Raw genomic sequence first — 24,801 nt, 5'->3', positions numbered from 1 at the left:
GAAGCCCAGTCTGAGTTTGACTCTTTGAAACCCGGTCTGAGTTTAACTCTTTGCCTTTCCAGACCCATGCTCTGAGGCAGAATCTGCAGCGTGTGTGTGATGTTTGGAGTCAGTTAGAGAATAGACTCAAACAAGCAACACTCAACACGGCAAGGACTCGCCAAACGCTGCAGTTCTGCCTCACAGCTCAGACGTCCCTCAGTGGCCAGCAGACCAACACAGACAGACTACAGGTACCACCACTTCCTGTCTCACAGTCATTAGGGTAAAGTCAGAGTGGTTTTACTGCTGTAACACCTGTCTTATCAAATAAGGATTATCTGCATCTGAGTAAATGTATGAATGAAAGGCCGGTGTAAAGTTTTAATGCTTTTTCTATGCCACAGTTAACAGCATATGCTCCTGTACTTTATTTTAACTGTGTATGTGTGTGTGTGCGCGTCTACAGAGTTGTTCCTTATGATGTAACACAGGAGTAAAATATGTGACAACTGGAGAAGATATTTAATTGTTTCACAAAAGTACAGACAGGTAATTGTAGCTTATTACAGTAGGAAACACAGTAAAGGGATCTTGAGCGCAGCAATGACTAGACGTTTCAAATGTATGAATTCATATATGGGGGCTGGAATGCATGAATACGCTTGACTTGTTGGTTTGAGAAAGTCCTAAATACTTGTATTTAACTGTGTATCTAATTCTAAAATTAAACAAAGGTTCTGGACTATTAGTCGTTCCAGGAGTTAAAAAGAAGTCCGCTGGCTACCGAGCCTACCGCTCTCCCTTCCTCTGCAATCATCTACCGAGAGAAAAGTCTCAAGTCTCTTCATAACTCTAAAACCAAACTAAAGACTTATCTATTTTCTCTAACTTGGATAATAGTTAGATAATATAATTGAATGTATAATATAACTTTGATTTGACTTTGTTATGGACATGTAAAGCCCTTTGAGACTATTAACAGTGATATTGGGCTCTAAATAAACTTGTATTATTATTATCATTATTATTATTATTATTAAAATCTAATCGGACCCTAGCTTCTTCTATAACTAATTTTCTTGCTTCCTTATATGATCATAGTCCCTGTCAGTATGACATGGGTCTCACATTGGGGCCCGGCCTACTCTTGTATTTGCTAATGAACTGACGTGAGGGCTTTCTGTCTCTGTCTGTAGGCCTTACAGAGAGAAGCAGAACATACAGACACACTGTGGGAGCAGTTAAATCAAGCATTTTCCTGCCTTAAGAACGGCATCAGTCCTCTCTCTGCCAAGACACTGTCTGAGCAACTGGAGAAAGAGAAAACACGGTCAGTGTTTGGAAATTCTCACAACCTGTCTTATACACACACACATACATACACAAACACACACACACACGTACACATACACACAGACACACACACACACACAGAACCTTGTGATTTTAATGTATGTATGTGTGTGTGTGTGTGTGTGTGTGCGTGTGTTTGTGTGTCTGTCTGTCTCAGGTGGTCAGATGTAAAGAAGGACCTCACACACACCTTGCTGGACTCCCAGGCTCTGTTGCAGGTGTGGCAGCGTTTTGTGTCAGTGGCGTGTTCCTGTTCCCAGAGTGTCCAGCAGTACAGAGACCAGCTGAACACACTCTCCACCAGAGCGTCCCGCCCTGACATCACCACAGAGCAGCTCACAGGCTGCATACAGGACCTGCAGGTCAGCGCACAGCAGCAGACAAGCACTGTCAGAGAAGCTTCTAGAAACCCAGCTGTTTTCCCCGTGTCTCTCTTTATTGGGAGTTCAAGCAGAAAAGCTGGAACCTTGTTCTTTTTATTTGATCACTTTTTCAGCTTTATTTTTATCTGGACAGCCTAAATCGAGCTCTCCGTTACAGTCTATATCACGGTCGCACGCACAGTGTCTAGACAGCCTAAACTGTTGCTGATAGAGATATGAAATTTGGCTGCGCTTTTATTAATCCTTTTGTCTGCTCAGGTGGTCTGATGGTGTTACTGGAGAAAAACTGGAATTTAGCCAGGCCTCCTGAACAGTGTGGCCTCTACCTTAAAAGCTGATTTCATTTGGTTCATTAAAGGATTCAACTGATATTATTTGAGTCGTGAAAGGATTAAACTGATTTCATCTGGTTCATTAATGGGAGCCAAGCTGACCTTTTTCACCTTTGATCAGAACCTTCTAACAGCGTGTAGTCAAAGGCCATGTGTCTAATCAGCACACCATCAGAACTTTAACTCTTCTTTAACTCTTTGAAAATACTCTAAACTTTATGTTTATAAAATCTTTTATGTAATCTTTCAATTAAACAAGGTAATTTGTTCTTATAAACATTTATTTTAATAAATTTATTTGTTTGGTGATGTTGTAAACAACACTGATGAAGCCTAAATGTACTTATAGAAGTGGCTGATAAAACAGAATAGATACACAGAGTTTAGAATAGGCGTAAAACAGAGAAACATGAAAAAGCATGAAAATAAAAACTAGAAAAAGCTGTACAAACCAGCCATTAAGCAACAGCTACTTTCAAATATGCATAACCCTTCAGAATATTCCTTGTGCAATGAGATCAAGGTCAAAAAAAAAAAAAAACAGAAACAAAAAACAGAGAGTTCTCTCTCTTGCCGTTTTAACTCTTCAATGATCTGTGACCGCTGGTTTCTCTTGTGTCAGATGTTACGGGAGAAGACCACATCACTGCAGACTGATGTGGAGGAAGTGCTGAGTGTGTCCAAAGATCTGACAGCCCAGATGGAGCCGTCAGCAGCTGTTTTTGTCCAATCAGAGTGTCGTTTACTGATGCGTGGGGCCCTTCAGCTGGACCAGGCCCTGAATGGGAAACAGGCACTATGGCAGGTCAGAGAACAGACTGCTCACATTTTCACCTTTTAACTCTGTTTTGCTTGCAAAACCTTTTTTGACAGTCTCTCAGGATATGTACATTAAGGGAATCTGTGTTTTACAACACAAAGTATTCTGCAGTATGAAGCTGTCTGCTTAGGGCATTTTAAGGGCATTATTTTTAAATGGAATTTTGTAATGTGAGTTGGTGCATTGTTTTCATAGGGAATTTTGAATATGAGTATGCACAGTACTTTTATAGGGTTTTTTTCTTGTTTAAAAACACTGTTTTTAACATTGTCGAATCTGTAAAGTTGCACATCAAACATCACTCTGACAATATTGTTTGTATGTGTGTGTGTGTGTGTGTGTGTGTGTGTGTAGGAGCAGCTGGAACAGCGTCAGGAGTTTGACCGTCTCTTAGACACATTAGAGAAGAACTTACTGGACTGGGAGAGTACACACATGACAGGATCAAACCTTCAACACACAGACATATTACAGGTCTGACATAGTCTACATTATACATACGACACATGCACATACACACACTCACACACACATAGAGAGTGAGTTCAACCTACTGTGAAGACTGTCAGCTGTAATTCATGATGATGTGACAGACACACGCACACACACACACACACAGAAAGAGAGAGAAAGAGAAGAGTGAGAGAGATGCACATATACACACATTCACAGGTACATTACTGTTCTGATATTGTCTATATAAACTACATCACACACACAAAATATATTTAAGGTTTCATTATTATTCTTTATTACCATTATTACCATTATCATTATTAGTTCATTGTTATCATTCTCTCTCGGACAAAAAAACCCTCCAGCCTCTCTCAGATGCACTCTCTCTCTCCCTCTCTCTCTCCCTCTCTGTTTGTCTCTCGCTCCCTCTCTCTTTCTCCCTGTAGTCAGGTCTGTTGGACCTGAGTTGTCTGTCTCCAGAGTTGGAGCTGCTGAATGAGATCAGTTACAGATTGACGCTCAATGACCAGGTGGTGCAGAGGGTGCTGAGCCTGAACAGGAAGTGGACACAGGCTTCTGGCCACGCCCTGGAGAGATGCAGGTAGGGGTGGAGTTCAGGAAGAGAATGAGATGAGTCTAGTGAGAGTGACAGCAGTGTTGTACTCTGCCTCTGACTGTTACATCAGCATGAATTACAGCTGACAGTCTTCACATTAAGTTGAACTCACTCGGGGTGTGTGTGTGTGTGTGTGTATGTGTGTATGTGTGTGCGTGTGTGCGTGCGTGCGTGCGTTTGTATGTGTGTGTGTGTGTGCATGCATGCGTGTGTATGTGTGTGTGCGTGTATGTGTGCGTGTATGTGTGTGTGCGTGTATGCATGTGTGCGTGTGTATCTGTGTGTCTGTGTATCTGTGTGTCTGTGTGTCTGTGTATCTGTGTGTCTGTGTGTCTGTGTATATGTGTCAGTGAGGCGCAGGCAGCCTGTCTACACCAGCAGGATTTTGAACAGAGGTGTAAGAGCTGGATGACTTTTCTCCAGCATATGGAGGACAGCCTGGCTGTGGAGATACCTGGATGTTACCCTGACCTGAAACAACATCTACACGTACACCAGGTATTACACGCACATACACACACACACACACACACACACACACAAACTCCTTGGGTTCCCTGAGTCTTGTCATCACCTTCCTTTCCAGAGTGGATTTTGAGATTCATCCATAGAAAACTGAATAGTAAAACTGATTTATCAAAATCTTTACACCTTTCTCTCTCTCACTCACTCTCTCTCTCTCTCTCTCTCTCTCTCTCTCTCAGCGGTTCCAGAGTGAGGTGTCGGTTGGTCACCAGATTCTGCACTCAGTGGTCAGTGAAGCCCTGTGTCTGCTGCAGAGAGGAGAGATTGAGGATAGGTGAAGTCTTTTACACTCTGCGGTGTTCTCTGGAAAACACAGATGTATTTCCACAGCAGTGCTTTTTAAGAGGGCACTCAGGAGCTCCATGCTCAGTCTTAGGAACATATGTAGTGATTTTCTGGCTCTCAGAGGTGTGAATGGGATCTTTAGAACCTCACCTTGGAGTAGCTTTCTCTGTTGCTGTGGCAGCGTAGTAACAGTGTAGGTTTTGTTGTTCAGGAGTGACTTCCTGCTGAAGCTGGCTCAGCTGAGAGAGCACTGGCAGGGGGCGGTTCAGAGGGCAGCCCAGCAGCGCTCTTTGGTGGTGGGTCTGGTACAACACTGGCGCCTGTACACACACAACCTGTGGAAGCTCCGTAAAGTCCTTACACTGGCAGATGCGTTCCTCCCTCCCATGGGCCCTGGTCACTACAGTCTGGCCCAGCTGCGGCTGTCTCTGGATGACTTAAAGGTAGTGTTTCATAGCTCTCTGCATCAGTCAGTTTCATTACTACTGCTTTCGCAACATACCAGTCTTGATCATTCTCGAATTTTAACTTTGGGTGCAGGACAAAGTTCTGTTTGTCTGGCTTTTCTTTACTGCATAAAACCTTAAATGAGTTTTCTCACTTCTTTCTCACTCTTGTCCTTCACTCTCCATCATCTCATTTTCCAATTCTGCATCACCATCACGCACTCCCACTCCCACTCTCTCTCTCACTCTCACTCTCTCACTCTCCCACTCTCTCTCTCACTCTCTCACTCTCTCTCTCTCTCACTCTCACTCTCACTCTCACTCTGTCTCCCACTCTCACTCTCACTCTCACTCTCTCTGTCTCGCTCTCACTCTCTCTCACTCTCACTCGCACTCTCATTCTCACTCTCACTCTCACATTCTCTCTCTCACTCTCACTCTCTCACTCTCACACTCTCTCTCACTCTCTCTCTCACTCCCACTCTCACTCTCACTCTCACTCTCACTCTCACTCTCACTCTCACCCTCTCGCTCTCGCTCTCGCTCTCGCTCTCTCACTCTCTCTCTTTATTTCTCCCTGACCTCTTACCCCTTGCCCTCTGTAGCACACGGAATTGTTGTTCCAGAGGTCAGCGTCCAGTTACCTGCTGGTCCTGGAAGTGGGCAGACAGCTGTTTGCAGTCAGTGATGAGCAGACACAGGCACAGCTACAAACGGAGCAGGCAGCCCTGCGGGAAGACTGGGAGCACTCTCAGTGCATGCTGGGAAAGAGGAGGAGCCTCACAGCTGACATCGTCAATGTGAGTGCAGTGAAATGAGCTGTTACAGATCATGTGAAACACATTTTCTTTATTTCAGATGCTTCCTACACAGTGTTGCAATCTGACTGATTTACAGAATGTAGCTTTGCTTTAGTAGCTAACAGCTAAAATGCATCAGATGGTATATTTCAGCTTTATATTTCAGCTTTATTTAGTGTGACATTCAGCAGAGTCATGGCACATAAACAACGCCTTCATACTCTCTTATTTAGATGCCTAGATGCATTGTACATGCAACAGACTCACAAAAATGCGCCAGTGTGACACCCACTATTCAGAACTCATAACATGGTGTTATGAGGAGCTCTGTGAGCTCTGTTTGTGCGTGTGTGTGTGTGTGTGTGTGTGTGTGTGTGTGTGTGTGTGTGCGTGTGTGTGTGCGTGTGTGTGTTCATGTGTGTGTGTGTGTGATTGTGTGTGTGTGTTCATGTGTGTGTGGGTGTGCGTGCATGTGCTTTTTATTAGAGTGCGGTAACTGTGTGCATTACGACAGTAAGGACAGTGTTCTGAGTTTATTTACAAGGTTTATGTTTTTTAAGTTTGAGGTTACTAAGGTGTGGAAGATGGAGTTGTCTCTGTTTGTAGAGGACACTCAAAGTTCAGGGTTTTAGAGCAGAGCTTCTCTTCTCCCTACAGGACAAGACTTAAATATTATATGAATAATGAATCTTTTTGTAACCTTACACTTTCTTAACCTACAGCACAGTGGAACTGGCCAAGGAAAAGAAAAATGTCATTCCACCCCTGAGTGTTGGTAAACAACAAAACTCCATTGTTTTGGTATAACTTGTGTACAGCCAGGTGAAAGAAACTGGACTTTTAAAAATATGAGGATTTAGTTTTGTGGATGTGGACAAACATTGTTGAATGTTGTCTCTCAAAGCTTAGTGTATTAACACAGATCTGATGACTTTACATTTTTACATTTCTGTCATCTGTAAGTTAACAGAATGGTGACAGTACAATTTAAGTGAAAATCAGATTTTATGTCACTGCTGTTTGTAGAATTCTGGTTATTATTTGAAATTTGAATTGAATTTGAGCTCAATGTCTTGTCTGTGTGTGTGTGTGAGAGAGAGAGAGAGAGAAATAGAAAGAGAGAGAAATAGAAAGAGAGAAAGAGAGAGAGAGACAGAGAGAGAGAGAGAGAGAGAGAGAGAGAGAGAGAGAGAGAGGGGAAAAGATTGTCTGTGCTTAGTCCACTGACCTACATTTTTTATTAGTGAATTCATTGTGTGTGTCCAGCGCTGAAATACCACAGTAATGATCAAGGCCGATTGAGCTGTCTGTTTTTGACGCACACAGTGTTTTCTGTGTGCATGTGTGTGCACGCCTGTGTGTGTGTGTATGTCTGTCTGTGTGTGTGTGTGTGTGTGTGTGTGTGCATGTGTGTGTACTTCAGAGGGCTTACTATAAGCCTTTAGAGGGATGGGGGTTGCACCTCATAGTGCTGAAGTAGACTGGTCAGTGTATGTGTGTGTGTGTGTGTGTGTGTGTGTGTATGTGTTACATACACACACAACAGGTCAAAGTTAATGCCAGAGCAACGTCAGTGGACATCTGGATACTGCGCTGTTTACCTGTTTGTGTCTGTGTGTGTGTGTGTTGGCATGATGACTGTGGATTGACCGTCCTGGATACAGTCCCTATACAGAGATTTGTATATTCCCCTCTCTTGTAATTTCCATGCACAGAATTAAGCATTGGCTTAGTATTAGCAATGGCTGCTGCTGGGTGCTGTGTGGTCTCACATTGTGCCTTATTTGTATTACACACAGCCCCTGTACACAGCCCCAACTGTGAGGTGGTCCAGATACAGTCAGTTGATTTATCTGTGCAGTTATTCCAGCAGGCGTAGAAACAGTACATTAAAATGTTGTATAGAATATTTTGACATAAAGAATATCTTTGCTGTAGAATTGACCAGTACCACTAAGCTCATGTCACAGACAGCTGATTATGTGACAAACATGTTACTAATGTGATTCCTTTGAAGAACTGGGAGCATTATGAGGCTAAGCTAGCCGACTGCACTAACCAGCTGGAGGAAATCAAAATGAAGCTAGGACGACCAGTTCCTGAGGAACTTGCCAAAATGCAGGAAGAGGAACAGCTTTCAAAGGTATTCAAACACGTGCCTCAGCTACGCCTGCACACACATAATTTTCATCGCTGTCACAGCCAAAGGGCCAGACTTTCAGACAGAACTCATAGTCTGAAGCACTACACAGAGTGGCTCTCGGAGTATACAGTACAGGCCTGGAGAGGACAGCATGTGTTTAAGGATCTCTTACACAGGGAGAGGCTTAGACTGTTTCCAGAGCACTCACAAACCACACCGATCTTCTCCAGTGGGCCACTATCATTTCCCACTCGTGACTCTATGGCTTTGGGAACATTTTTATATGAGTGTGACTGTGGGGTTTTAAGGTAAGCGTAAGTCAGTTTGTCTGTTAAGCGGCATGTGAGTGTTGATAAAAACCTGCTCCTGTGAGAGAAAACAGTACACAGATGCAGGTTAAGTTGTATGAGGTGTGTCACCTGTGCTTTTGGACATAAAGCTTCAGGAATGCAAACGTTGCACACATACACACACACTCAGACTCTATAATGTAATAGAATGAGAGCCATTCACTCCTCTCTATAAATAGATACCAGTGTGGCCTCATCATACAACTGCTCAGGTATCAATGGGCAACGAACACAAACTCAGCAAAGCCATGACTAAAGACTAATATTGAACAAGGCCAAGTGAAAAGAAAAAGAAAGAAAGAAAGAAAGAAAGAAAGAAAGAAAGAAAGAAAGAAAGAAAGAAAGAAAGAAAGAAAGAAAGAAAGAAAAAAGAAAAACAATTTGGGAGTGGCACTGTAAAAGTAGCCAGTGTAAAATGTAAAAGTGATTGTAAGTTCTGTAATATGTATGTAAAAGTAACCAGCAACTTTTTAACTACCATAGACTGGAACTGAGGTAACTGAACAGTAAGCATGAGTGGAAGTAGCAGACTGAAACAGAGCCATGCGAATGCTCACAGGAGCTGCCCCCCTCCTCTTCCTCCCTTTTCTCCTCCCACCTTTCTCCCCTGCTATCTTATCCCCTCCCCCTGTCCCATGGTCCTTAATCCTTTTGGGCCAGACAGAGGGAGTGAGAGAGGAGCGAAGAGGAGAGGATTAAAGAGCAGTGAACTGACGGTGGGCTTGTGTTATGGTATGCAGGAGGTGGAGGATTCTCTGGAGGACTGGGCAGTTAGCCTGACGGAGCTGGCCACCATGAAGACAGACCTGTCCCAGTACATCATCGCCGACGACATGCTACTCTTGCAGGAGCAAGTGGATCAGCTGCACTGTCAGTGGGAGGAACTCTGTCTCAAAGTAAGAGTGACAAGACGCCGCAGAGACACAGACAACATGGCATAGACAGCAAAATGACATACTCACTGACCACAAGCCTGGGGAAACAACAGATCAGAACTCAAGCTTGGTTTTAATTATTATGTTTTTTGTAGTGTGTGTGTGTGTGTGTGTGTGTGTTTGTGTGAGGGGGAGAGAGAGAGAGCGAGAGAGAGAGAGAATGTGTGTGTAAAGGCATAAATACTGAAATACATTGGGTCTGAGTATTGAGTGGATAGTCATATTAGGTTGATGTGTTTAGAAGTTATAAGGGAATATAGCTGAAGTCTCTGGGTTCTGGTTCCTCAGTGTGAAGGGCTTAATTTGTGTGTGTCAGTGTGTGGTGTGTAAATAGCACAAAACAGTTTGAGACAGAGAAAGAGCAGTTGTTGCTGAAATCAAACTGAATATCAAATGCAATATTAAAACTCTCTCTGAACTTAATTAACGTCAAATTTTGATTCAAACGACTGATGGGTTTCACCTGATTAAGTTATGTGGTGTTGTTTTGAACGGTGCTGGTTTAAACTTAAAGTTTGGAATGTTAATATCAGGCTGGAGAAACTTTGAAAATGACAGTTTAGACAAAGAGGATTCAAACTATCTCAAGTATGTTTTCATGCCTCTAAGTGACCACAGTGGGAACAGAATGTGTGTGTGTGTGTGTGTGTGTGTGTGTGTGTGTGTGTGTGTGTGTGTGCGTGTGTGCATATGCGTGTGTGCATATAAAATGGTTGAGTTTAGCACAGCTGTCCTCAAAAGTAGGAGGAGGAGCCATCAGGTTGTAGAAGTGGAGTTCACACTGGAGTGAGGGGACAGATGGGACAGACAGAGAGAGAGAGAGAGAGAGAGAGAGAGAGAGAGACATAGACAGAGAGAGAAAGAGGGGGGGGTGCTGGACAGCTGGAGTTTGGTTCCTATTGCTTGATTAATCAGACATGCTGTGTCATTGTCACTAGTCTGTAGAGAGGGGCTGGGGAGGTGTGTGTGTGTGTGTCCTGATCTTTATGCCTCTTATACAAAAGACCAAAACATTCTCTAAAAATAATTTTATGAAAAAAACAAAGAGATTCTGAGAATTAACAACATGATCCCCTCGCCTCATTTACATCATGTGGTGTAAAAACCACAAAAGATTATGTTGGGTTTACCCACAGTGAAGCGGTGAAAAGCATCACAGACATGTTGTTGAGTGTGTGCATTGTAATTAGGAATGGTGTGAACACTCGTGCGTAAGTAAGCCTGGTGAGAATGTGAAATGGAATGATGGATGTGGTGGAGAGTGTGCTCGTGGATAGTGCGGCATGTTTTGACTACGACAGTGACTGTTTTGAAGTTTTTGTTAAAGTTTGGGCAATCATGACTGTGAAGCAGAGATGGCAAAAGTAAAAGTAGAAGTACTCTTGCTAAAAAAATTACTCTAAGTAGAGTAAAACTGACAACCGTTTTTGTAAAGTGTAAGTGAGTGACTATTTTACTCTTAAGTATTCTTCAAGAGGGATATTTTAACTCTACCTAGAGTAATTTTTTTTTAGCAAAAGTACTTTTAATTTTGCTATCTCTGCTGTGAAATGAGTTTTAACAACGCTCAGTGCAATCCCTCTCTCTTTCTCTCTCTCTCTCTCTCACTCATACACACACACAGACACACACACACCCATCCAACGAGTGTAAGAGCAGACTGAATGTGTCTATGTCTTTGAATAAGCTGACTCATGTCTCACATGGATATCCCCGTTTAACCCCTTGTGATCTTTTTCCAACTAAAACTTCCATCAGTTTTAGATCAGTTACCTGAACAATTAATTGTCATAATCTCACTCACTCTCACTCATTATCTAAGCCGCTTATCCAAATTAGGGTCGCGGGGGGTGCTGGAGCCTATCCCAGCATTCATTGGCCAAAAAGCCAGGAAATACCATGGACAGGTCGCCAGTCCATCGCAGAACAGTTGTCATAATTTGTGATAACACATATAAGTCTGCTTTGCATCCCTACATTCTTTGTTAGGGATATTGTTTCGGTTTTCTGTGTAGAGGTAGGTTTTACATACTCTGGGTTGAGTTAGAGTTTGTGTTCTCTGGGTTGAGTTAGTTAGGTTTGTGTTCTCTGGGTTGAGTTAGTTAGGTTTGTGTTCTCTGGGTTGAGTTAGAGTTTGTGTTCTCTGGGTTGAGTTAGTTAGGTTTGTGTTCTCTGGGTTGAGTTAGTTAGGTTTGTGTTCTCTGGGTTGAGTTAGAGTTTGTGTTCTCTGGGTTGAGTTAGAGTTTGTGTTCTCTGGGTTGAGTTAGTTAGGTTTGTGTTCTCTGGGTTGAGTTAGTTAGGTTTGTGTTCTCTGGGTTGAGTTAGAGTTTGTGTTCTCTGGGTTGAGTTAGTTAGGTTTGTGTTCTCTGGGTTGAGTTAGAGTTTGTGTTCTCTGGGTTGAGTTAGAGTTTGTGTTCTCTGGGTTGAGTTAGTTAGAGTTTGTGTTCTCTGGGTTGAGTTAGAGTTTGTGTTCTCTGGGTTGAGTTAGAGTTTGTGTTCTCTGGGTTGAGTTAGTTAGAGTTTGTGTTCTCTGGGTTGAGTTAGAGTTTGTGTTCTCTGGGTTGAGTTAGTTAGAGTTTGTGTTCTCTGGGTTGAGTTAGAGTTTGTGTTCTCTGGGTTGAGTTAGAGTTTGTGTTCTCTGGGTTGAGTTAGTTAGGTTTGTGTTCTCTGGGTTGAGTTAGTTAGGTTTGTGTTCTCTGGGTTGAGTTAGAGTTTGTGTTCTCTGGGTTGAGTTAGTTAGGTTTGTGTTCTCTGGGTTGAGTTAGTTAGGTTTGTGTTCTCTGGGTTGAGTTAGAGTTTGTGTTCTCTGGGTTGAGTTAGTTAGGTTTGTGTTCTCTGGGTTGAGTTAGAGTTTGTGTTCTCTGGGTTGAGTTAGTTAGGTTTGTGTTCTCTGGGTTGAGTTAGAGTTTGTGTTCTCTGGGTTGAGTTAGTTAGGTTTGTGTTCTCTGGGTTGAGTTAGAGTTTGTGTTCTCTGGGTTGAGTTAGTTAGGTTTGTGTTCTCTGGGTTGAGTTAGAGTTTGTGTTCTCTGGGTTGAGTTAGTTAGGTTTGTGTTCTCTGGGTTGAGTTAGTTAGGTTTGTGTTCTCTGGGTTGAGTTAGAGTTTGTGTTCTCTGGGTTGAGTTAGTTAGGTTTGTGTTCTCTGGGTTGAGTTAGAGTTTGTGTTCTCTGGGTTGAGTTAGTTAGGTTTGTGTTCTCTGGGTTGAGTTAGAGTTTGTGTTCTTTGGGTTGAGCTAGGGTTTGGGTTTGGAGTCCGGTTTTCTGAGTAGACTTAGGGTTTGAGTCTTGTGGTGTTGGAACCTGATTTGCTCAGTTCTATTCATTTCATTTCAACACATAGCAGCATAACAGCTATTTAATTTATTCTGTGTATGTGTGTGCGTCTCCTCACTCAGGTGTCTCTGCGGAAACATGAGATTGCTGACCGTCTCAATGCCTGGCTGGTTTTTCATGAGAAGAACAGGGAGCTGTGTGAATGGCTGACACAGATGGAGAATAAGGTGGTGCACAACGATCAGTTCAGCATTGAGGAGATGCTCGAGAAGCTGAAAAAGGTAAGGGACAAGCCTGGGATGTCATGCCCGCTGAGGGCCTCTCTCATCTGCGTTATACCGCTGGCCTTTCCTGGCCCCTGGATCATCTATTATTCCTGTGACGATATAGGCAATTATGGAAATCAGAGTGAAGACGTATTCTTAATAGTACAAGATAACAGTATAAGCTATCCCAGACTCAGACTGGGCATCCTGGGAAAGTGGGGATATTAACAGAAAGCAGCTGCACATATAGTCTAAAGTGTGTGGCTTAGGGGTGTCCCTGTTTCATAACCACATTTTGCGACAATTCAACTGTGAGATGGCAGTCAAATCAGGCTCCTTAGATCAAATTGTTGAATAGTCAACACTAACCCCTAGTGTGTCTACATTTGAACATAAATTAAATGGATGCTGGTCCCATAATGGAAATAATGATCATGGAGACGATGAACACACAAAACCGCTGCACATACATGTTTATTGTTAGTATGTTTTAGATCTGTGATCAAAGCAAAAGAGAATCTGTTTGGGATATCTCTTACCTGACATCAAAATTGTTGGTCATTTTTAAGGGCATGCACAGTAAGATGAGAGTGCAAACTGATGTTGATCAGTCACAAAGAATAATGAGAGAAAAGTCTGTAGGGCTCACACATACGAGGCCTCTCCCAAACAGCTCATCAAAGTTTACACAAACAGAGAGTGGAAGTGAGACACACACACACACACAGCCATGGGCAGCCGTGGCCTAATGGTTAGGGAAGCGGGCTTGCTGGTTCAATCCCTGGGACTGGTGGGAAAAATGTGGGCAGAGGGAGTGGGTGAATAGCGTTTTCCCCTCCCTCAACATCCACGGCAGAAGTGTCCTTGGGCAAGGCACTTAACCCCCAACTGCCCCCTGGGTGCAGGTGTGCTGCCCGCAGCTCCTTCTCCTGGTGTGTGTGCTCACTACCGGTGTGTATAGGATGGGTTAAATGCAGAGGTTAAATTCGCTACTCACTGCTCACAATGTGTGTGTGTGACCACAGAGATTCTAAAATTCTTAAAATTCTAAAAAAAAAACTCACACACACACAAAGAGAGAGAGAGAGAGAGGGAGAGAGGGAGAGAGAGAGAGCGAGAGAGCGAGAGAGAGAGAGAGAGAGAGAGAGAGAGAGAGAGAGGAAGAGACACAGAGAAACAGAATGTGAGGTCCAACATGAGGAGAGAGGGAAGGATAAAGTTCAGTGTTAGATAAGGCATACTGACTCTCTGAAACTGTGTTACACGTTCTTAATAGTTTCTCTCTCTCTCTCCCATTCTTTCTCTCTGTCACACACATACACACACACACACACACACTCCTCTACAGGACTGCATGGAAGAGATCAACCTCTTCAGTGAAAATAAGACTCATCTGAACCAGCTGGGTGAACAGTTCATCAGTGCCAGTAACAAGACCAAAGAGAACGCCGAGATTAATGACAAGCTCAAAGACATTAATGAACGCTGGCGTCATCTCTTCCAGCACATCGAGGCCAGGTAAGACTTAAGACACACTACTGCTGCACACACACACACACACACACACACTGGCATGGTCCCAAAGACTTTCAAATAATTCACCAACAGCAAGAGCTTCACTGCTTAGATCTTCACACTCAGGGGACTTGAGTGGACTCAGAGTGTGTAATGGAATGAATGGGACAGGAGGGGCTTAGAGACAGATCAGCTTGAGCATGTGGGATGAATTCCTAATGTAACCATGTCTTTTGAATAAGTTATTACAGCAGTTGATCACAGAGTGAGCAGTTGGCAAAGCACTTCAGTCACAAGGTACACATGCTGATAGTAGAACCAGGCAGTCTGAGAGCATGGAAAATTCATCTGTGCACAAACAAGTCAAAGAATACAGTCCATCAACAACACCACTTCCATATGTGTCCTTGTCAAGGAGTACCACATACTGAGTATAGATAAATCCAAGTAAAGAAGTAAGCAAGAGCTTCTCTCAGCTACACACCGTATAGCTTTTAGCTGAACAGAGCCTTGGTAGCACCGGCAAGTCATACTATAAACAGCTGAATGTCTAAGAACTTCCCCTTAAATACAGTGTGTGAGTGCTGTAGTCTACTATAATTACAGCAGGGCCTGACTGCTGCTTTCCTCTGATCTAATGCTTCGTTTCAGTCCATTATTGTGTGTTTTGTAGGTTGTTTTTGTTTTTGTTTTTTTTTTTGGAGACATGCCCAGGCCTGCACATTAGACTGAACACATCCATCTGTGGCATACATGTAGTGTTTAACACAGCACAGTTAACCTTTCCTGACTGCTTTATTACGCTCATGGCTGCTGTTGTTGCTGCTAAGCAAATATTTGTCAAGCATAGGTGAGTGATATGATGAACTCAGCTATAGTGGACTGCATTGTGCTGACAAAGGAGTGAAGAGTGAAAGAGTGAAGGGGGCAGACGTAACAGAAACAGATGGAGATGCAACAGCCGACAGGTGGAATGTGAGGAAAGGAAAGGCTTTAGCAGGAGGAATGAGACCTTGTGACCATGTAATTGACAGTCTTTAGACAGTGACAGATGGCGGGTCTGATCAGTCTGCTTTGACAGTCACATGCTGTTGACTGTTTTGTCATCTCTATGTTTCTGTCTCTCTGGTTCACTCTGCTGGCACCTGACTGACCCCCATGCCATGTTAGTGCTGGAGTGTTTTTAACTGTGCTGCAATGCAAACTACATGCCCGGCACAGCTGAATTGATTCTTTACCCTACGAAATAACCTGCCAATACTTGACTAAGATCACGTTTGTTTGTATTAATTTGGTGTAGGGGACAATCTTACTCATTCTTAAGGAACTAGACACATTTTCTGAAAAGAGTGCCTCCAGCAGAAGTAGATCCACTCGTGGAGTGTCAGTTCATTGGAGCTGCACAGTCTGGGCAAGCCTCTTAGCTTAGCCTCTTAGCTTGCTGTGAGAACTGTGGAACGTGTGACCCGCTGCTTTCCTGACCTGCCCGTATTCTGCCTGGCAACTTTAGTGACCAGATAAGCCATTAGCCGAGTCCTGTTATGGCTTTACTAGTTGTGTGACTTACAGTGGTGCACTTGGTTTTATAAAAAAAAAAGAGAGGGGGGGCCTTTCAGAAAAGCCTGTCAAAGCAAAATATTATATGTAGTCGGAGAGAGTTCGTTTTTAGATTGGGTTTAGATTTAGATTTAGATTCAGCTGTATGGTGACTTCCAAGGTGTACTGTGATGTCAGTTCCACTGACAAGATAGGTTTTTTTGTTGTTGTTATTGTTGTTGTTGTTGGGTTTTTTTGTGAGAGGTCAGAGCAATGTCTCTGACATGTCTGGGCATGTCTCCCCTAGTCTAATCATCAGTGTGATGTGTTTCTGTCTTATCCAAACTGCATTGATAGGGTGCTGCGTCAGGCTTGTAGAAGCATCTGTGTGTGTGTGTGTGTGTGTGTGTGTGTGTGTGTGTGTGTGTGTGTGTGAGTGGAGTTGGTTGATGTATTCAGATGGATTAGATGGGTTGACACAGGGCAGATGTCCCTTTATGTCCCCTAAAAACACAGAGGGGCTATGTGTCACCTCAGTCAGTGGCTGCTGTCTGCTGACACAAGCCTTTGTGTGCCCAGTCTCCAAAGCCCCCTGTCTGTCGCCATTGTGTCTCCTGGTCGAAGGTTTTCAGATATCTGCCGCTCCGCCACCCAGTCATTGGTCCATACGCCCAGGGCATTGTGCCATGAAACCTCAGCTTCCAAAGTACTTCATTCACTATTGTCACTTCATTCACTATTGTCACACGGAGTGTCGTATGAGGCAGATGTTATGTTAACATGCTCCACACGCACTCACACACACACACTCACACACACACACACCCCACACACACACACATATATATACACACACTTCTACCCCCTCACACACATACACATGCACACACACACCATTCCCCTTTCCCAATCGCCTGATATACAAAGCAAATCTTTTACAAAATGTATTATTACAATATTTTTACAAATCTTAATGAGTTTTTTCCTCACTTTTGAGGAAATTCTGACGTGATTCTGACATGTAAGTGGGTCTTTTAAATCACACATATGCTGCTTTTTCTCTTTATTTTTGAAGTGTAGAGTTGATTTCAGTGGTTCGTGTGATGGCAGGCCTGTGCGGACTTTCTTTCTGAATGCATGCCAGAGCTGCTGTGGTGGTCATTGAGATGCAGTGGCCTTCAAAGAACTTTGGCAGGATGTAAATTGTCCTGTTGCCATGGCAGCAGTCTGAAATGTAGTTCACTCTGAGTGTGACTGAAGGGGCAGAGCTATAAGATTAGACAGAGGGATAAAAGAAAATACTTGTGAGTAAATGAATGGGAGTTTCTAAACCGCTGTGTATAAAAGCTCCCCACATGGTGAAGGTAGGAACGATGCATGATTTGGAAGTGAACTTTATGAAATCACTGAGAGCTGAGGATTGGGTTAAATCCTGTTGGCTACTCCTAAATGGTCTAAAAAGCAGGTGTTTTGTCAAATAATCTTAACTTTGAAGTGCCCACAGGTGGAATGTCGGAACAGTCAGCAAGAGAGATGAGGAGGATTTCATTTAATGCGGAGTTCTGATTTCTCAGACCATCGTTTCTCAAATTCCGGGCCACAGACCGGCACCAGGGTGGCCCGAGTAAACTGCTGGGTCCCCACCCCCTCGACTGAACCTCTTGCTTTGAAAATAGTAACAATAGTAACTGCTGGTCCACAGAGCCCGGCCGCTGGCCCAGTCAAATTATGCTTGGTGCTTCTGTCACTTGCCAGGTGAAAATAGAAAAATTTTATTCAAGAATCTAGAATGTTAAGCATTCCCGCTGGCGAGAACTTGCTTAAAATGTTACTATTTTCACCTGGCAAGTGACAGAAGCACAGAGCATAATTTGGATAAAGCGGGTGGTTTAGCGGACTGGCAGTTTTCTGTCACAGATGGGCGCGCCATAGTTTGAGAGGAGCTGTCTTAGAACTCTGTAACACACAATGGTACATAAAAAAGCAAGGTCAGTCAAGGTCAGAGTTTTGGCCATGGAGTTAGATGGTCTTCTCTGACGCTACAAAAGTTTACAGATGAATTCATAACATATGAGGGCTTGATTTGTTTATTTGCTGTTTGTGGTTGAAAATTCTTAAGGATGTTGATGTGCTTATTGTCCTAGGAATCATAAGTTTTATAAAGGGCAGCACCAGGTGAAGTTCTGAATCTAATGATTTGTTTATTTGCTGTTTGTCGTTGAAAGTTCTTAAGGATGTTGATGTGCTTATTGTCCTAGGAACCATAAGTTTTACAAAGGGCAGCACCAGGTGAAGTTCTGAATCTAATGACAAAGTCACACTGACGGCTCCTCTGCTTGCTGAGCAAGATTTTCCACAGTTGCATTTGAACTTTATGGGCACCAAGAACTGCAGGAAACGTCACGGTGTGTCAGTGGACGTATAGCTGTCTGTCTTGACGACCATGGCTGAACTGATCGTACCACCTGGCGTTTCTGCCGTTGCTATGGAGACAGCACGAGACAGGCTTTCTCCTTGCCCAGTTAATCTGATCAGATTTGGGTTAGCTTTAATGAGCTTTAACTCTGGCTGTAATCTCAGAGCCATTCCCTACAGCATGCACACACACATATACACACACAAACACACACACACAGACACGCACACACACACACACACACACACACACACACACACACACTCCCTCATCAGGCCCTTTCAGGGGTTCAGCTGGTGAACTGGTGACCAGAGATTTCCTCAGCTTGTAAACTCTCCATGGCCAGAGACAGGACGTGATGTTTGAGTGGACTGATACTTGGAGATATATGGATCTCAAGATCCTAACTGTGGAGACTAGAAAAGGCTAACAGAGTTCATTGCAATGTTGAACTTTTTTGTCGTGAGGTCTATGGTGTATTTTAGAGGATGTCTTTAAAACAAGTCCTGCATTTTCCATACAACTAAGCTATAATTATATAGTTGTTTTATGTTTTTTTTTATCAGCTAGCAAAATACTTAAATGATCCATCAGTGGCAGAGTTGTATCTGACTGACTAGAGCATGTAGAAATGTGTGGATTTGTAAACAAATGAAGCTGTACTGAGTAAATCAGTAAAACGTCTCAAAGCGTATTTAACATTAATTAGTTATTTAGTTATTAATGTATCAGTGTGTGTGTGCGTGTGTGTGTGTGTGTTAGGCTGCATACTCATGTCCATTTCCATGCATGTCTGTGCACGTTTGCACACACGCACAGACACACACACACACACACACACACACACACACACACACAGAGGCTTTTGATGCATGTATTGCTGTGAGCACAGAGAAGAAAGACGGAGGGAGAGGAGGAGGCGAGAAAATGAAAAGAGCATGCATGAGAGTAGTAGCAAGTCTTAGATACCAACACCAATGCTGTCGCTGGCAAGACAGGGGGGAGAGCCATGGAGTAGTCTTACCACCCCGTAAGTACCTCAGCTCCTAATCTTGCACCCCGTCACTCACGCACACACTACAACGTAGCATATGCCTCATGGGCAGCCACCCCCGCACACACAAACACGCACACACTACAAACACGCACAACACATATACAGACCATCAGTGCTGCAGCCTCGCAAGGAAAAAAGTGAGAAACGACAGCATGGATGAAGGGGGATGGGCAGTGCTTTTGTCTGAGCCTGCAGGATCAGATGCTGATGCTTGACGAGGGAACGAGCTCCAGTCTTCAGTGCTAGCAGCTCAGCTCCGTGGAGACTACAAATTTTAACAATAGAGATGAGCCCCGCTTATTAAAAGCCTCTAACATCGCTCTCAGCATAACAGAGAACAGCCTCACTCACAGTCAGAATGTGAATTTTGCTCAGAGTCAGTCAACAAATTATGTGCCGATATATTATGTATGTTCAAATTCATTTGATTGTGACTTGTTGCTTGCTGTTTATTGCTGAGCTTGATTTTTTTTTTTTGGGGGGGGGGGGGGGGGGGGGGGTGAGTAGATAGAGTGCCTCCTTGCTTTTCTTCCATGTTTGAGTGAGATTTTGGTTTTAGAACTGTCATTGCTGTTATGATAGGATTAAAAACATTGGATGCTGTGTATTCTGGCCAGTCATAATTTTTTAATGCACCAAATTATTTGTAATGTTACCTGTTCTAGTGAGGAAATGTAACCCACTGAAAACCAGCGTAGTGTGGCCACCACATAAACAAACACGGTTAGCTTTGTTTTGGTTCAGCCTCCATCGGTATGCCTGAGTGAATCCCCAGTCACGTGACGGTGGAGCTATGGAGTGCCACCTTCCACGTTGTCCAGTGACATCACTGAAAGGAATGTTCCAAAACCAGGTCACAGACAAGTGTCTCTGCTGATGCCGATGAGTGCGGAGTTAAAATCAGTGTTAAAGCCAGGACAACCCACTGTGGGTTAGCGACCTCTGAAGTGAGTTGGACTGACAGGGCATTCTTCTTGTCCTTTTGTTTTCTTTGTGTGTCCCTGCTCAGCAGACTGCTGTTACTCTGGCATTGATACAGAACCTTACTTTCCCTCCTCACACACTGGCTCTAAGGAAGATATTGTCAGATGGGTGATAAACATGTACTCTTGTTTTCACTTGCATAATAACAGTAGTTACGTTGGTACGTCGTGCCAAAGGGCATTCCTCTTTATCACAAATACCCTACAGTCATCCAGCGCAGTGGCTCAGGGCCTTTCCTCAGTCTTTGTCTGTTAGGGATGGCCAGGCAAGCATGCCGTTAAGAAAAGGGTGGGACTACTATGGGAAAGTGTTTCACATGGTTGATTGGTAAGACTGGTAAGACTGATACATTGACTGATTAATAGGGCACTGAAACAGATTCTGCTGATGGGGAAAAAAAGTAACTGTAATTAGCAGGTAACTATCAAACTAAAGGAAGTAGGGTGTTGGGATTATCACAAGCCCACAGAACACTGTACATGGTATTGGTTGATTATTACTGCTGTTGATTAATCAGTCCAGATGAGTTATTGATGCTACTGTTTATAAACTGGGATATCAGTCCATTTAAATGACTGATAGAGATGCCATCGACATAGTTTAGAAATAATGAAGATTAGCTATGGGAGAAGGGGTCAAATTAAAGCTGTGTTCTGGTGGGTAGTGGACAGTACCTGTGAGAAGACATGGGACATGCAATGCACATGGGGCTCAAGATCCTGCTGGTCACTGAGGAAGACCCCTGTCCCAGAGAGTCCTGCCTGGGAGAACAGGGCTGTGTATGTACGTCACTGAGGAAGACCCCTGTCCCAGAGAGTCCTGCCTGGGAGAACAGGCTGTGTATGTACGTCACTGAGGAAGACCCCTGTCCCAGAGAGTCCTGCCTGGGAGAACAGGCTGTGTATGGTGATGTCTCTCCTATGAGATCAGCCATGTGTAGAATGAGAATGCTGAGAAGTGTAGTTCAGAGGTTTACATGGCACGCTCTTTGGTGAGCACAAATTCCTCAATATACAAAGCATGTTTTCTTTTACAGATATTTATCACACAAAACACTGGAGGGTCAGAAACACCATGAAATGAGTTCTTCCAAAAGCAAGAGAGGCTGAGGAATGTGCCCCCCTTTCTCACGGTTGTCTCTTTGACTTTGACCACAGTGTGACATGTTAAGACTCCATTAGAATTTAACAGAAGAATAGATTTTCATCGCTGAGGTGAAGTCACCTGCCTTCCTGTGGGTACTGATCATTAAATGGTTTTCATTTCAGTCAGTTGTCACAGAATTCCCGCAAGTTGCCAAGCTTTTCAGGACAAACTGGATTCCTCACACACTGGCCTGTGTCCCGTGCCAACTTTAACGCACCTTGACACAGAATTAACACAAGTCTGGGACTCTCCTGGAGGGATGCAACACCATTGTTCCATGATAACGTTTATCACTGGATATTTTATAGATGGTGAAAATTGGTAATAGATGGTACAAAATGCTGTCTTTGACACTTCTCCAGAACCTCAAGTTGTGAATCTCAAGAATCTCAAAAGTGTTCAGTTGTGGCTGAGATATGGTGACTGTGATGGCTGTTGCATTTGAATGGGCGCCATTCCCATCAGGGGAGAGACCTCTCCCAACAGAGTGAAAAAAATACTTTGCTTTAGGATGAATGCGATCACTCAGGATGACTCTGTATTCACTGGCACTTACACTATCCTCTGTGTGCTTGGGTGAACCGTGACAGTCCCTGGAAGGTGCCCAGGGATCACCTGAGCAGTTTGAGACATGCATCTGCTTGTTGAGAACAGAGCAAAAGATGACCTCTGACAGTATCACATTTTTACACTGCTCAGACAAGCGTTTTTAACACCTTGTCTTAATGTTCTCTGCAGACTGTTTTGGATTAACCTGCCTGCTCAAGCCCTAGATTGAGGTTTTTAGTCAACTGCTACTGATTTTCTCTTCTTTCCGTCTTTGGACATCCAATAAACTGCATCATTGGGGCCTCTTTCAAACATGCTAGAATCATCACCTCTCTTTTAGCACCCTTCTGTTAGACTCACAGACACCTCTATCTGCTCACTGTAACCAACATAAGGGGACAACATGGCCAGCTCAGCAGTTTTCTACATGAACATGACTTGTGTTGTTTACTTAAATCAGGTTCCACCCCTGCAGCCTTTTTATGCATACTTTTATCCTTCTTTTCCTTAGGTGTTTTCTTTATTTTGGCAGTTACCTGAACATGGCATTTTATTACAGCTAATACAGTAGTATAATTGTCTGTGTTTTATATATTATTATATATTGAAAGTACAGTTGATCAGCTGACTGACAGGATGAGCTGAGGACTACCTTGTGAGGCGGCCAAGTGAATTCATTCCTCTGTTTAATTTTCTGATCAATTGACATGTCAGTTGGTTGGCTCATTTACTGACTGGTTTCTTGATTATTTTGTTTGGTTATTAGTTGGTTGGTTAGTTGACTGCATTGATTAATTGATTGGTTTCTTAATAGATTGCTAGTTGACTAAGACCTGTGTCCCATCCCGCCCACTACTGTGTGTGGAGGAACAGTGTTTGGTGATTCCACCACCCAGCAACAAAAAGTTACCAACTGGACCCTTTGCCTGTGTGGTTCCTCAATGGTGAAACGAGCTGCCCAACTCACTCCTCTCTGCTGACTCCCTTGCAATCTTCAGGAAGCCACCGAAGACTCGCTTTTTCTGTGAAACCCTTACCTCCACACGCCACTTACTAACTTACTCCTCTGTACTCGACCCCTGCCTACCACCCCGACAACTCTATCATCTAATGCACTACTTATCACTCCACGAGGGGTACTACACGGCACTTTTGTCTATACTGACCTATGAGCACCGACTCTAATCTGGCAGATAATTATGATACTTGGCATAGGATAGTACTCAAGGCTCAGTCTGTTATTTTCCTCTAACTTACTTGCATATATATCTAGTCTGATAATGAACTGAGTGGTGGAACTTATGCAACAATCAAATCCTCAATGGTTATTTAGCTGGTTTTGCACTCTGCCTGTATTGGAAGTTACTTTGGATAAAGACACCTGCAGAATAAGTAGATGTAAATGTAAAATAGGCTGCAGTTTGTTTATTGGTTGGTTAGAAGATAGTCAAGAGGAGGGGTGAAATGATTGGATTATTGGTGGGTTGGTTGGTTGGTTGGTTGGTTGGTTGGCTGGCTGGTTATTTGGCTGGTCGGTCAGTCGATTGATTGATTGATTGATTGATTGCACAGGGTGAGGAAGCTGAAAGAGACCCTGACAACAGTGCAGCAGCTGGAAAAGAACATGAGTAACCTGCGGATATGGCTGTGTAACACTGAAACTGAGCTGGCAAAGCCTGTGGTCTACAGCGTCTGTCACAGCGATGAGATTCAGCGGCAACTGGCTGAACAACAGGTACAGCACACCAAACATCTTCATAACACCAAACATCTTCATAACACCAAACATCTTCATCCTCATCCTCCCATCATCATCACAACCACCATCTTCATCACACAAACCATCCTCATCATACCAAACTTCTTCATCACACCAAACATCCTCGTCACACATACCCTCCTCATCCTCATCCTCACCCTCATCACAACCACCATCTTCATCACACAAACCATCCTCATCACAACCACCATCTTCCTCACACCAAACATCTCTATCACACAAAGTATCCTCATCGCCAAACATCCTCATCCTTCCATCGTCATCACACAAACCATCCTCATCACACCAAACATCCATTCTGCCCATCTGGATCTTGATATAGCACTGGGCACACTATTCGTAGTTGCTCAATGTTACTAATACTACATACTACATGGTAATCTAGAAGATGGATAAACATCTTGTGTGCATGTATGCGTGTGTGTACGCATGTGTTATTAGGACCTACAGCGCGATATCGAACAGCACACAGAGGGTGTAACGTCAGTGCTGACGTTGTGTGATGTACTGTTGCATGATGCTGACGCCTGTGGCAGCGACATGGAGAATGACTCCATCCAACAGACGTCCCGCAGCCTTGACCGCCGCTGGAGAAACATCTGTGCCATGTCCATGGAGCGGAGGATGAGGTGAGACATGGACAGAGGACAGACACCCTCAGGTGGCAACCTGATTCAATAGGGAGGTTGAAATGTGTCTTTTTGGCTGATAGTTGAAGAGTAGACACGAGTGACAATTCGACAACACACACACAGACACACACACACACACACACATATAAATTTACAAGCAAAAGTGCATTAAGTTCAGTTGTGCTATGTCTGTGATGAGATGAGGTGACAGAGAGCGTGCACTC

At 43.6% G+C, this 24,801-nt stretch overlaps 1 protein-coding gene across 1 annotated transcript in view; it reads left to right on the top strand.

Moving 5' to 3' along the window:
* syne2b (spectrin repeat containing, nuclear envelope 2b) overlaps positions 1 to 24,801 on the top strand; it is a 126,934-nt gene that overhangs the window by 93,951 nt on the left and 8,182 nt on the right. Inside the window, 16 exon segments of the mRNA XM_030772229.1 lie at positions 63 to 233; positions 1,185 to 1,312; positions 1,493 to 1,697; positions 2,673 to 2,855; positions 3,225 to 3,344; positions 3,773 to 3,927; positions 4,293 to 4,440; positions 4,647 to 4,741; positions 4,964 to 5,195; positions 5,804 to 5,998; positions 8,016 to 8,141; positions 9,232 to 9,387; positions 12,819 to 12,977; positions 14,311 to 14,480; positions 23,738 to 23,900; positions 24,387 to 24,574. Of these exon segments, the coding sequence (XP_030628089.1) occupies positions 63 to 233; positions 1,185 to 1,312; positions 1,493 to 1,697; positions 2,673 to 2,855; positions 3,225 to 3,344; positions 3,773 to 3,927; positions 4,293 to 4,440; positions 4,647 to 4,741; positions 4,964 to 5,195; positions 5,804 to 5,998; positions 8,016 to 8,141; positions 9,232 to 9,387; positions 12,819 to 12,977; positions 14,311 to 14,480; positions 23,738 to 23,900; positions 24,387 to 24,574 (2,594 nt within the window).

Source organism: Chanos chanos, chromosome 4 (genome assembly GCF_902362185.1).
Source record: "Chanos chanos chromosome 4, fChaCha1.1, whole genome shotgun sequence".
NCBI lineage: Eukaryota > Metazoa > Chordata > Actinopteri > Gonorynchiformes > Chanidae > Chanos > Chanos chanos.
This window is presented reverse-complemented; position numbering and strand designations above follow the sequence as displayed.